The following is a 15,044-nucleotide window of genomic DNA, read 5'->3' as shown; positions in this document are numbered from 1 at the left end:
GTATACACAGGAAATGTGGTGCAATCTCCAGTGTGTGTGTTTTCTTGAATCCATTTTGAGGTAATTTCATTCTTGTGTTAACTGCTCTCATCTGACTCCACTGTTTTTATGTTTGTTCAAACACCAGAGGGCTCAGACTTAGTATAAAGTCACGAATGAGGCAATGTGTGCTTTAAGGCTTCACTATTTATTTTTATTTTATTAAATATAAATCTGTGGAGGTTTTAACTGACGCACACTCTTTAATCAGGCAATCACATGGGAGCAACTCCATGCATTTAGGCATGTAGATATAGACAGGATGATTTTCCGAGGTTCAACTTGAGCATCAGAACTGAGAAGAAATGTGACTGAAGTAACTTTGAATGTGGCATGTTTGTTGGTGTCAGGTGGGCTGATTTGAGTATTTATCAAACTGTTGATCTACTGGGATTTTCCCGCATGGCCATTTGTAGGGTTTACAGAGAATGGTGACCAAAAAGATTTTTAAATATCCAGTGAGAGGCTGTCCTCGGGGTGAATATCCAGTGTTGATCTCAGTGGTCAGGGGAGAATGGCCAAACAGGAAGGCAGTCGCAACTAAAATAACCACAACCAGGAGAATGTCTTTGAATGCACAACACGTCGAACCTTTAAACAGATGGGGTACAGCAGCAGAAGACCGTGGTTGGTGCCATGTCTGTTACACAGGACAGAACAGCATACTGAGGCTACCTAAATGGGGCAATATAAGACTGGGGTTAGAATTTGGTATAAACAACTTCAAAGCATGGATCCATCCTCCCTTGCTTCAACAGTTCAGGCTGCTGCTGGTGTAATGGTGTAGGGGATATTTTCCTGGTTCACTTTGGACCCATTAGTACCAAATAAGGCACCATTTAATGGCACATCCATCCCTTTATGACTACAGTCTGTCCATCGTCCAGTGGCTGCTTCCATCAGAATAACTCAAATCATCTTAAACTGGTTTCTTGAACATGCCAATGACTTCACTGTACTCACATTCACCAGATCTCAGTTCAGCAGAGCACCTTTGGGGTGTGGTGGAATGAGAGATTCACATCAGGGATGTGCAGCTGACAAATCTGCAGCAACTGTGTGATGCTATCATGTTAATATGGACCAAAATATGTGGGGAATGTTTCCAGCACTTTGCTGAAGTGAAGCATTAAGACCGTTCTGACTGCTATAGTGGGTCCAAACCATTACTTGTAAAGTGTACCTAATACAGTGGCCAGTGATTGTGCATATACTTGGAGTTTCTGGGCCTTTGTCAATTGTTCTCTGGCATATTTCCCTGCATTTGTAATTTAGGAGTGAGAAAATGTAGGAAGCCCTAATGACTGCTTTCCTCCTCCTCACCTCTCCTCACTCTTTTCTCATTTTTACCCTTCTGACTGTTTTCAATCCAAAGCTCTGACTCAAACAGTGTCCCCATTTCCTTCCCTCCAGCAGTTTTTTATCCCTTTCCCCTTTTCCCCTCCAAGTCTACCCATAACTTTTCCCTGTCCACACAGGCCGTCTTACATTTTCCTTTTCCTTCCGCGAGGTTGATGTATGCGCTAACCTGCTGTAATTAATACAGGAGAGGGGTGAAGATCAAGCATCCGGGAAACCCACCCTTGATTTCATTTGCACAGCAGAACCATGTGAAAGCACCTCCATTAATCAGGCCTCTGTGACTGTGTGCATACACTTATGTAATAAGCCCAGGAAAGAGATGAAAAGGGCAAGCACACACTAACTGTATTTGTTTTTAAAACTGTGTTTCAATGTCTTGCTTGTTCTTTCATCATTCTCTTCTGCTGACCTCCATCTGTCTTTCTCCTCCTACAGTTTGGCAGAACAGAGGTGATAGACAACACTCTAAACCCCGACTTTGTTAGAAAGTACATCTTGGACTACTTTTTTGAGGAGAAGCAGAACCTTCGCTTTGACTTGTGAGTGATGTTTAGTTTTCATTATTTCACTTCCTTTTCTGCACCATCTGCCTACACCGTTTAGTTAAGTTAAGAAACTGACCATCTGCCATACCTGACCAGAAAATACAACAACCCTAACTATGCACAACAAGACTGACCATGCCAAAATATGGAGGGGATCTAAACATTGCAATGAAATGGCATGTCTTTAGTTTTATTTAGATAACTGCATTTATTTACACCAGTGCATAACAAATGTAAATCTCAGCATTTTTCATATACATCATAAGGTAAGCCTTACAATTCAAAAAAACAAGACAAAAGCAGCAATTCTCTTTGAGGAGCACCCTGACTGTGGTGAGAAAAAAACCCCAGGAAGGAACCTGCTATAGATGATGTCTGTCTAGACCTACTGGGGTGAGGGGGAAGCAAAGAAAGAAAAGAAAAGCACCTTCAGATCAGGATCATGCGGACCTGGAGATGTTTGCAAGACTTTCAGAGAGAGAAAGGCCAGAGAGGAAAATGCACAACTTAATGAAGAGGAAAGAAACACAATTTATGACACGAACAAGGCTACATGAATGCATAGAGGAAGAAATGAGATATGAGACGTGCTCCGTGCTTGATGGGAGGTCCAGCAGCAGCCTGAGCCTATAGCAATATAGAAATGGGATCTCTCTTGCTACTTAATATCTTCAGAACAACATATTGTAGAAGCTTTCCGGGAGCTATATCCTGATAATAAAGAATTACAACTGCTGGTCCCAGAAGTAACTAATAAATGGGATTGTTTTCAGCATCATTCTAAGAAGGCATGTTTGTAATGTTAATAATGCTGGACGGCTACAGATGACTTTAAATGCATGAGTTAAAGGAGATATTCTAGTCAAAATGACTCAGTGGAATCAGCAGTGCTAGAGGCCAAGTTAATGCCATGTTAATGCCATTAACACAGAGATTGAGATCACCAATTGCCAATAGAAATATATGCATTGTCAACCAGCACACGACATTGAACCTCTTATATGACTTTTGGAAGACTTTCAACATCTGATAAATATGACCAGCACAGTGCTCGTCTTTTGAGTCAAAGCGCGATATGATCAGTGGTGTCAAATGCAACACCGAGATCCAGCGTGATAGCTATAGAGAGCAGTCCATTGTGTGAGGATATGAGAAGATGGTTGATGCTTTTTACCCATGCTTGTCTCTGAGTTATCATGCTCTCTGAATGCTGAATGAAACTCCTAAAAATGGAACCATTATTGCATGCTAATCTAATACAAATAATGAATATAATGAGTAAAAATAATCATAAATAAAGGGTGTAATGGATATTTGGCAGTAATTGGCCAAAACGCCCTTAATCAAGGATTTTTCAATTAGAGATTTGACAGCAATCTTAAACATCTGCAGACTGTTAATAAAGATAAAGTGATCATATTTTGGTATGAGCACATGTTAATTGAGAGCAGTTGTTTGGAAGAAGCAACTGTTAATGTTATTTTTTCCACAAGAGAGATCCAGCCTAAATATGAACACAAATCTAATCTTACAAGTGTTTCTGAATCTGATCTGCTTAATAAGCCCCCAAAACATGTATTAAAAAAACAAAACAACTATGTAAGAACACGATAATATAATGGATTTCTTTGGTAATATTATCACATCTGCTTTTAACCTTAAAGTTTTTGGATGGGTCAGATTCCAAAAAGATGCTTTTTGTAATTTGGACACCAGGGCCCCATTTCAGGAAGCCGGTTTAGAAAACTCAGAGTGAAAAATGATACTCAGGGTTGAGTAACCCCGAACTGTCCAACTCGGAATATTCTGTTTCAGAAAGGCTGATAACAATTAGTTCAATCAACGCGGAGTTGCTTTAACCCCAAGTTAAGCGCGCGCACGAGGATACATAAAGCCCTGATTAGTGGAGCACAGATTAAGCGAGTCACCATGGAGACGGAGGGAAAGAAGGCGCGGTCAATGTATCTTACAGCGCTTGAGGCCGAAATTCTGATGGCAGTATATGCCGATAACATGCAAATTCCGCGGAAAAAAAATAACACAGCCTCAGCTGCAAAACAAAGGGAGCATGCATGGCAAAACAAAGCCGACAGAGTCAATGCGTGAGTGTTAATTTAAACATTGATCTAGGGATTTCCACCCATTTAACACGTTATTTTATTATATTTGATTTTATTTTTTATGTTATACATTTGATTTTGTGATGTGATGTGAGCGCAGGTGCAACCCAACAGGCCCCAAATGTTCCTGGCAGCAAGTAAAAACGAAATATAAAAATATAGTCCAAACAGGTGAGGTGTAATTGTATTATGAGCCATAGTGCTTGGTCTGTTTGTCCGATGTAAATCAATTGCAGTTAGAGGCTACATTAATTTTCTTTCTGTAAGCACTTATTGAAATTATCTGAGCACATTACAAGTACATATTTGCTTACTCTGTATGCTCAAATGTGACCTGTTATAGCCAACAGAAAAAAAAAGCGGAGGCCCGAAAAACAGGTGGGGGTCCTCCACCACCACCACTCACAGAGGCTGAGCAGTTGGCTTCCACATTTGTGATAATATTGGCAGCATCACATATGATCTTCACAGTGCAGAGAACACAAATTAGCATCCATTACTATAATGAAATAATTTGTTAGTTTGAAATGCTACAGGGAACTATGTACCTGTACATTAATGCTGTGGAAAGACTTCCTGTTCACATAGTCTCCTTCATTTACTGAAGGAGCAATGATTGGAATGTGAGTACCATCTATACAGCCAATCACGCCTGGGAACCGTGAAAATAAATGTAAAATTTAAGTAGTAGTCCAAGTATCACCACATCATGAAGTAAGTTTCGTTCATCCTGATACCTGCAATTTTGTGGAATCCCTCTTTGATAAATCTTGTGGGTCTATGACCGGGGAACACCACAAACGAGTGCAGGAGACGTTTCAGTGCAACTGTAACATTCCTGACTGCCCGACAGACGGTAGCCTTGGAAACGTGCTCAGCGTCACCAATATTATACAGAAAGCTCCCGTTTGCAAAAAACCGAAGTGCAATACAAATAATATGTACAGAACTGAGAGCATGTCCGCGATGTGTCACATGAGCAATATTAGGCCTGAGGATGTTATTCAAATAAATTATAGATTGTGCTGAAAAACGGTAACGTTCACACAGGAAATCATCAGGAAATGATAAAATGTCCGAACGCGCTCTAATCACTCTCTCCCGGCGGAGAGCTCTGCGGAGAATTTGGGCTTCAACATCTACTGGCTCTTCAAGGAAGGGACACGCCATGTCTGATACTTCCTACAGTCAGGTTTCCGACAAAGAGGCGGAGAAGGTCAGGGTTAGTTGAAGTAAACCTGCTAGGGGGCAGGTTAGCTTCACGGAGTGTGTCGTCATAGTAACTCACTCAGAATTAATCTAAACTCGCTTTGTGAAACCGAAAACCCAGAGTTTTCGTTAACTCAGCGTATACTTACTCAGAGTTTGCACTAAACCGGCTTCCTGAAACAGGGCCCAGGAATGCCTCCTCAGGTTTTAATGCAGTTTGTTTAACTCTTTTATGGTTTAAATTGATTTAAATTTGAAACAACAAATCTGTCAAATCTCTTTGAGCAGCGTGACGCTCTAAATCTGTCCCACCCTATGCTGTCAAAGACAGCTGCAGCTCACCAAGAGAAAGTCTTTCGTGCTGTTTATTCAACATATTACTCAGTAATTGTATTTGATTTGATCTCCAGGCAAACGGGATCCATTGTTTCATCACACGTTTAATCCTGGGACATCACATATGTCCCTTTTCCCTTTTATTGCTTTATATTCACATGCAAATCAGATCAGGTCCACCACTCAGGTCCTATTGTCTGTAGTCAAACCCCTTTCCAATTACTCAGCACAACAAATAACAACATCTGAAATGACACTAAGATCTCGGTTCTTTTCATCTCTCCTCATTCTGATTTCACACATAACTTTGTTTTTCTTCTCTCTTGATGCTCAGTCACCTCCAGAGGTGGGTCGAGTATCCAAAAATTGTACTCAAGTAAGAATAGCATTACTTTAAAATATTATTACTCAAGTAAAAGTGAAAAGTAGTCTTCAAAAATGTTACTCAAGTAAGAGTAAAAAAGTACTTGGTGAAAAGACTACTCAAGTAGTATGGGCTCAAAATGTGGTCATAAATATTTTGTACTTGTAAAAAAGATTTGTATGTGTAAAAACGATTTGTGTGCGTAAAAAAGATTTGTATGTGTAAAAAAGATTTGTGTGTGCGTAAAAAAGATTTGTGTGTGGACTTAGAAAAAAAACCCCTGCAAGTTACAAGTACGGATTTTTGACCCTATTTTTCTTCCTTTCATCTGATTGGTCAATGTCATGTCTATCACAAATGTAACAATCCAATCAGAGAACAGATGGGTTTGGCTGTCGGAGGGGCGCTGTTTTGAACTGCAGGTCCTTGAAGGGTGATACCGTTTGAAGCTGGAGGATCGCTATATAAATATCCGATAGCAGCTAGGTCCCCTAACTTTCAGTAGCTGTTGAAAGGAAAAAGTTGTGGTATATCAGTGGTTAGAAATAACATTATTACTTTAGGATTAGTTTAACACAAAGTCAGGGCTGACCCAGGACCATTGCTGTGAGTCACAGCGCAGCATAAAAGTCCTTTCACATCGGATGCAGGATACGCTGCTAATGCTAACTGCTAACTAAAAGCAAAGGATCCAGAATTTGTTGCGCTGGCTACTGGGCTCTGTGGGTTTTTGCAGCTGCTCTACCTGTACTAGATGCACCTGCTCCTTGTCTTTTCTATCTCTGACTTTATGTCCTCTACAAGAGTTTGTTTTTTTTGCTAGTTCTTCAAATGTTCAATAAAAACATGTATGCTAATTCATAACGAAGAAAGCTTTGTAATGAAGACTGTCATTTCCAAAACACTGCCCGCCCCCACCCCGCGGTCCGCAGCGCTGTTGAAAAGGCTGTGGAAGTCCCTGTATTAAACACGTAGACCTGTGACATAAAAATCACCAAACTCGGACGACCACAGACTGTTTTCCTTCGTGGTGATGAAGGAAAACGCTGGGTTGGCATGTAAAAGGGCATTTATTCCCTTCAAAGACCTGCAGTTCAAAAAAAGCGCCCCTCGACAGCCAAACCCATCTGTTCTCTGATTGGATTGTTACATTTGTGATTGACATGACATTGACCAATCAGATGAAGGGAAGAAAAATAGGGTCAAAAATCCATAGTTGTAACTTGCAGGGTTTTTTTTTCTAAGTCCACACACAAATCTTTTTTACACACACACAAATCTTTTTTACACATACAAATCTTTTTTACGCACACACAAATCTTTTTTACGCACACAAATCTTTTTTACACACACACAAATCTTTTTTACGCACACACAAATCTTTTTTACACATACAAATCTTTTTTACACACACACAAATCTTTTTTACACATACAAATCTTTTTTACGCACACACAAATCTTTTTTACACATACAAATCTTTTTTACAAGTACAAAATATTTATGACCACATTTTGAGCCCATAAAGTAGCGAGTAACTGTTTGAAATGTCCGATTTATTTTATAAATAAATGCTATCAGACAAACAAAAATAAATAAATATACAAATTTTAGTATTTTCAAAAGGAATATATGTAAAAAGATCAATAAATTTTTTTTCCAGATTTCAGTTTTTCACAACATAAAGCTTTTTTCACCAATACCTACAGTAAATAATATAAATATATAAACAGTGCAAACAATTTCCAGTGACAAGATATGCTGTAAACTTTATATTAATTTTTGCTCCAAATGGCACAGCAGCCTCAGAGAAAACATTAGAACGAGGTATCTTCATCATATGTACATACAAGGTAGCTCAGTTTACCATAAGTTGTATGGGTGTGCATCTATTTCTGCATATTTAGCAAAAATGTGCCATTTCTTCACTTAGTGAGGTGATGGTTAAGCTTCAGCAGCAGTTTGCTCTCAAGGTTCTTGCTGTGAAGCTGTCACTGTTTAGCAGTGAACAGGAGTCCTGCATGACTGAGAAGTCCTTCACAAGCTCCAGATGCATGAAGGGCTGTATTGATTTTGATCGACAGCTTCTTGATGTTAGGAACGCCATGCAATAGATCCACACCTCCAGTGAATGGACATGAAAGGTACCTCTCCAGCCCTGCTTCTGGCTTTCCTGACCCCATGGATCCATCATCTTAGTCGGTTAGGCTGCTGTTTGCCCTGGCCTCATCCAGCTCTGTGTCGAGGTGATGTCTGATGAAGTTGAGACCCGTGAAAGGTGTATGGTTTTCAAAAGAATTGGGTCTGGTCATTATAGTGCAGTATACACTGCCAAGCTGCAGATGTTTGGCAAGAAGATTTGATCACACTGGAGATGTTTTTTACTAACTCTTGTAGAAAAACAAAATCCTGTCATTCATATCCCACACAAACAGTTTGCAATGAATTCTAGATTAAGTTTAAAATAAGAATGTGTGCAAGGCTAAGCAGTGCTAGCCAATAGATCCTCCTGTTTGGCTGTTACTCTGGGAAAAGACGAGAAAGACATTGATGGAAGCCGTGACGGGAGCTGCGATGTGGCCTATATAATATTTATATTGTACGAACGTGATAATTCTGTATATTGTAATAATGTGATATTATATCGTTCAAACGTGAAAGGTATATTGTACTAACATGATAGTATATTGTTCTAACAATAGTATATTGTTAGAACAATATACTTTTCTATTTTTCTTTTGGCTGGGTGGCAGCTCTACGCTTCCGTACGACGCTACCGTATCCGAGGCTTTTCAGTGTGGCCTCACAAAATTGTGACGACTACAACAACCATGAAAAGAGTTGGATGGACATTGCTGCTCAATTGCAGCTGTCTGGTCAATGTTTTCCATTAGTAATTTAGCAAAGTTGATGGTGGTGGTGGTGTGTGAGTGAGTGAAAGACAGAGAGAGGGAGAGCGAGAGACAGATTTTGTATGATAAGCTTCATGTTATGGACGCACAGTTTGAGCACTCAAGTCGCATCAGAGCATCAGGCCGTATAGTGTGAGACCCTGCATCGTGACCTTTGAACTTCTAACCCCTGCGATTCAATTGTACAGTTTGAGCAGGAGCTGAATAATGCGACTGGAAAAAAATCGCACAGTGTTTGCCCAGCTTAATGCAGACTGTTTAAACTAAACAAGCTGTTGTTTCACATAATAAATTCTGCCAGCCGCAGTATTGCCTTCTGTTTTAACAGTTAAAGCAGTAGAGACGAGCTGTTTGCATGTGCGTTGAACTCCAGCGTCATTAACGAGGCTAGCTGTTAGCTTATAGCTCACGCTAGCTAACCAGCGAGCAGTTAAAAAGACAGCTGAAGCTGTACAAAACACCCACAAACTTGTCTCACTACAACGTAGCGCCGAAAATATGACTCGCAGCTTGAGCTCGACACAGCTGCTGTAACATAAGGCTGGCATCCAGCTAACCACAGCTAAGAAGATATTTAGAGAAAACTTACCGTTTCCTCAGGTTACACGAGCTGAGTTTTTTCACGCTGAAAAGTTAGTTTGTTTTGGCTCTCACTGAAGACACTGACACTGAAGACATAGCTGTTCTTTTGTACTGCTTTTAAGCGAAACGTTCTTTGTATATGAGGCCAAGGGTGTTCATCCTCTTCAGCTCTAGCGTAGACGGCTCCGCTATGTTTTCATGTTTCTTCTTTCGTGTGTCTGCTACTTTGAAACGTTTGGGCCGCACTGCCCGCCACAGTTTCAAACTGGTCATGTGACTGCATGGCCACATCTCATTGGTAAAAAAGTTACCGGAAACTCCACTGGCGGCATGTTATCTAATGTGTTAAACTAATTATTTTTTAAAAAGTAACGAGTTGAATTTTGCAAATGTAGCGGAGTAAAAGTCCCGTTTCTTCTTCACAAATGTACTCAAGTAAAAGTAAAAAGTATTGTGCAAAAAAGGTACTTTAAAAGTACATTTTTTTCAAAAACGTACTCAAGTAAATGTAACGGAGTAAATGTAACTCGTTACTACTAGAGATGGACCGATCCGATATTACGTATCGGTATCGGTCCGATACTGACCTAAATTACTGGATCGGATATCGGAGAAAAATAAAAAAATGTAATCCGATCCATTAAATATCACGAAAGCACCTCACAAAACTTGCAACACGCCGTAACTCGCCTCAGAACGTTAGCATGTTGGAGCAGTATGCATCACGTGATAGAGCGGCTGTGGCATGCGGGACCTGTCGGTGGTCTGGATAGCATGTGGAGCTTCGCTAGCAACCCGGCATTTCATCTCCGACAAAGTTATCCCGAGAGAAGTAAAGCAAGTGTGTAAGTCCATCTCTGAATGTTTGTAAAGCATTCCTGCGTTAAGCTTAACAAGCGACTGCCTCTTCTTGCTGCTACTTCAATCATGAAACTGCTTAACGATCAGCTGATCGGCTTTTCTGTCGCGAGTCCGTGTCTCTAGTTTGCTTTTGGCCCACTTTGCACCAGAAAGAGGAAACCAGCAGCACGTTTAAGCTTGATCAGCTGTTGTTAGAATGTATTTAATATTACTTTCTACTCGAGGATCTTTTTCTACGTAGCTGACGCTGGTAACTGTGCAGGGGCGGATCTAGCAAAGTTTAGCCAGGGGGGCCGATAGGGCATTAACAGGGAAAAGGGGGCACAAAGACATACTTTTCTTTCTTATTCTCATTTAAAATGTCTAGCTTTTAATAAATAATTATCTGACACCCAAAGTTTTAATTTGATGTAAAATGAATAGAAGTCAATTACTGTATATAGTGACTATTAAGTCTAATATATATACCCTAGTAAGCTATAGTACTTTTTCCTTTGGGAAGGTACCATCTGTGCAGTCTGCAATTTTCTTGAAGAAAGATGTTGAATCTATTTAATATTTCTTGAAAAATAATTGATTTCTGTGCATTTTTTTTCACACTGCATCAAATTAAGGTTGATTACGTCGATTAAGCATCATGAGGTGGAGTGTGAGGGGTGGTTCCCTATTTTTTATTTATTTATTTTTGTTGTTGCTGGGAGTTGGAACCCTATTAGTTAGGTTGCTTAATATTTATGCTAAGTACTCTTTAAAATACCAGAATAGGGAGGATGGTGTAGGTTTAAGTTTATTAGATTGATCAGTATTGCTGAACTATGAAATATTTTTTTTTGCATACAGGTATAACAGAATAGCTTTAGTGTAGTTGTTGTTTTAAACTTGAGTATGAACTTATACAAAATGCAGCAAGATATTTAAAAAACAGTTTTGTTGATTAAAAAACACTATATCGGATTCATATCGGTATCGGCAGATATCCAAATTTATGATATCGGTATCGGTATCGGACATAAAAAAGTGGTATCGTGCCATCTCTAGTTACTACCCACCTCTGCTCACCTCACTAAACACTGCAGTTTTCAGTGCAGCACATTTAAGTGTCACCTTATATTGTTTTCTTTTAGCTCTTTCCCTGTGCTTTATTTCTTTGTAATCCATGCACTGCACCAATTATAATGACTATCTCCTGCTTCCTTCCGTTTCTTCAACTTGATAAACAAAAAGATACAAAGATTTTTGTTCGAAAACCTTCCTGCAATGTCACATCGGTCAAATGTATAAAGTAAGGCTTTTGTTTTCATTTTGCTTCCTTTCAGGTATGATGTTGACTCCAAAAGCCCCGACCTGTCCAAACACGTGAGTACTCACAGCTATTTTAAACCTTGAACCACAGATAAATGGAGATCAGTCTTGGGTAAAATCTGAATTATTGGCTTGAATTGCTGTGGAGAAAATTCCTCCATGTAAACATTTAAATATGGTGTTTGACAAAATGGAAGATAGTAAAAATTCCTTTTATCAGTGGTCTAATGTTGCTTGTTTTAATTAGTTTGTCGCCTGCTGCATGTTTTTAGGGTGGAATAAAGCAAACCCCATCTATTGCCTGATCACATAAGTATCCAAATACAGAGTTTTTATTTGTTCTCTTTTATTCACAGTGCTATTGTTTTTAGATATGCAGTCATATACTGTACTTATATTTCGTATGTAAATGTACAGTTTAAATGTCTACTTGATCAGCAACTGGTTCTTTCATCGTCTTTTTTTATTGGTTTTACTGGCACTGTAGTAATGGATAGTATGTAACACCATAATATACGTTCATGTAGAAAAAAGGATTACGTAATGCTTTTAACCATTAGTTTCCATTTAAAGCAATGCATCACATTATTTTTGTTCTTAATCATTTCTGGGGGGGAAAAACACATTTTTTTTTACTCATGACCGGAAACTATGGTGACAGAAAAGCATTGAAAATGTCAAAATAATCAGCGCGGGTGATTATTTGGTGTATTTGGATAAGTGAGGTTTGCGTTTTTCCATCACTTGCTTTAACTGTTCCTCTGTTGGGGTTTGGATTTTACTTTTGTGGCACAGCATGTTGTCGTCTTTCGGGTCCCACTTCCCCATTTTGAACAGTGCCAGGAGTGCTAGGTATTTGATATGGTGTTGTGTGCTGGTATATGATGTGCTCTGTTGTTATTGTTGTTGTTGTTGTTGCTGCTGCCGCCCAACTTTTCTGGAAGCCCGCAGAACTCAACGTAGGTCCCAACATCTCTCTCACTTCTAACACTGCATGGCTGCTGTTTCACATGAATGAGCCGTCTCTCAGGAGAAAAGAAGGCGCCACTGATCACAATAAAAACAACTGAGAGCCAAGTCAAGCCATTTGCACAGCTCTTGTTACTGGCCACAGTAATTTCAGTGGAAGTATGTAGTTTTTGTGCCTTTCGAATGTTTTATTCAACGCCATCGAGATGATCAGGTTTCCAGGCTCTTATGGGCTGCATTGAGTGGAATTAATTGGCTCAAAAAAAACCTAGAGACTCATTGAAATCAATCACTCTATAGCCCAATAAATTATTTAACGATCCCAGTCTGTCGAGGTCAATATTAAGGACTTTTGCCCCACATCCTGCCTCTGATAAGTTCAGGAAAGACTATGCTGAAAAATACACAATGAGATTCTTTGCAGAAAAACTTGGGAGTCTGATGAAGTAGATCAGTGCCGGCTGACACTGAGAGACTTCGTCCACAGACATGATGAGCTAGAGTCATAACTGTGTTCAATCATGTTTCTGGCCATTACACACGGGTCACTGAATGCCTCCTTCTTATCCCATCATGTGTAATACCTCACGGTTCATTAAATGAGTGGTTTACATCAGGTTGGTTGGAGCATATTCTGAGTGGGTTACAATAATTTCTGATGACGGGTTAAATTCAAATACTTTGAAATATGTCTCTACTTTGTTTTGAAGTTGAGGGACTCAAAGTACAGGTAGGCTCTTTTAATAGTATTCTCCTTCAGCTCAGATTATTATTATTATCCATCGAGTCTTCCCCTTTGTTTTACAATTTGTATTAAGATTTTGGTTATGTGGTTACCCAGCAAATATGGTTGAAACCCTGACGTTATCTGGGGCGATCGTGACTCAAGAGTTGGGAGTTCGCCTTGTAATTGGAAGGTTGCCGGTTCGAGCCTGGCTCGGACAGTCTCGTCGTTGTGTCCTTGGGCAAGACACTTCACCCGTTGCCTACTGGTGGTGGTCAGAGGGCCCAGTGGTGCCAGTGTCCGGCAGCCTGGCCTCTGTCAGTGCGCCCCAGGGTGGCTGTGGCTACAATGTAGCTTGCCATCACCAGTGTGTGAATGGGTGTGTGGATGACTGGTTGTGTAAAGCGCTTTGGGGTCCTTAGGGACTAGAAAAGCGCTATACAAATACAGGCCATTTACAGGCCATTTATCTCTGTGGTTAGAAGTGGAAACAGTATCACAGCAAAAACTGAACTGTAGAACTGTTGATGTTTTTTCTATGTTGGACAGAGGTCTGGTCAGATGAGCTCTTACAAAGTGAGAAATGTAGAATCAATTATCGCAAAGAAGCAATTAATATGGTTAGTTCACGGCTTTGAAACAACCACACAATGGATTCTCCATGTACTCGTGCTAGTTTTATTGGATCTGTTGAGATGTGCTTTTTTAAAAACGTTTTGTCTTTTGCTGTGTAACCACGTTATACTGTTATCTCACGTCTGTTGACAGGTGGGATGGATGGAAAAAATTCACGGTGCTGTTAAGTTGCCTATGTGTGAAACAGACCTGATTTTAGTGGAAAACATTTTGACCATTGCATTAACCCAGTATGCAATCATGCATACGTAGCCTACTGGATTACTTGGGTTCAGTTCTATAAACCAGCTTCACACCAGCAATGGACATGATAACACAACGTCACATCATTTAGCACATCACAGTAATATCACCTTTTATGAAACGCATCGTATCAGTTGTATTTTAAGTGTAGCAAATACAGTACTTCTCGTGATGATCACTTTCATCACTTCTCCAAGGTTTTTTTTTTCCTTTTTAGCAGAAGATGTTCCCACTAAAAATGAAATAGTTTGCTGATGTAAACTGTGTATGGACGGCCAAATGTTAACTTTGACCTTGCGAATGAGCATGAGTGAACAAACTTCAGTGAATTTATCAAATTCTTGAATTTGCATGAACGATCCAGTGGTACGAGATCTGGTGGAACATCCTGAGGTTAATCTGACTTGATCTGTAGACTTTCTGTTTCACGTCTACAATCCCGCCCTTCTTTTTTTCCTTTCATCTTCTATTTTTCTTCCTTCCTTTCTTCCCTGCAGGACTTTTTGGGTCAGATGTTCTGTACTCTTGGCGAGATTGTTGGATCGCCAGCCAGTCGACTGGAGAAACCACTGGGGTGAGTAGGAGTTCAAGCCAATTTTCGCAAAGGCAAAATGCCCCCTGACTCCAAATGTGATTGAGGAACACTAGACAGTGCTAAGAGGGGAGAAAGGGCAGAAAAAATGACTTTGACACAAATGCAATTACTTATCTCAGTTCCGAGTTTGGGTCAATAGCGCTCTTTCGGGAGCTTCATACCTGCATATCTGGTTTAGGCATCTTCACAGGTATGAACATAACATTTAAATAACAACATACAGACTAGATCCAGCTTGGCATTTC

At 39.9% G+C, this 15,044-nt stretch overlaps 1 protein-coding gene across 3 annotated transcripts in view; it reads left to right on the top strand.

Moving 5' to 3' along the window:
- The window catches only part of cpne5b (copine Vb), a 134,986-nt gene that overhangs the window by 34,229 nt on the left and 85,713 nt on the right, over nt 1-15,044 (top strand). For 2 of the 3 annotated variants that reach the window (XM_080301926.1, XM_026168361.2), the window contains 3 exons: nt 1,837-1,940; nt 11,647-11,686; nt 14,702-14,778. In XM_080301926.1, coding sequence (XP_080158052.1) covers nt 1,837-1,940; nt 11,647-11,686; nt 14,702-14,778 — 221 coding nt within the window. Of the gene's footprint in view, nt 1-1,836; nt 1,941-11,646; nt 11,687-12,501; nt 12,592-14,701; nt 14,779-15,044 lie in introns of those variants that run through there. The other variant, XM_026168364.2, reaches the window with a different exon arrangement.

The sequence above is a fragment of the Astatotilapia calliptera genome, chromosome 5 (assembly GCF_964374335.1).
Source record: "Astatotilapia calliptera chromosome 5, fAstCal68.1, whole genome shotgun sequence".
NCBI classification, from domain to species: domain Eukaryota; kingdom Metazoa; phylum Chordata; class Actinopteri; order Cichliformes; family Cichlidae; genus Astatotilapia; species Astatotilapia calliptera.
This window is presented reverse-complemented; position numbering and strand designations above follow the sequence as displayed.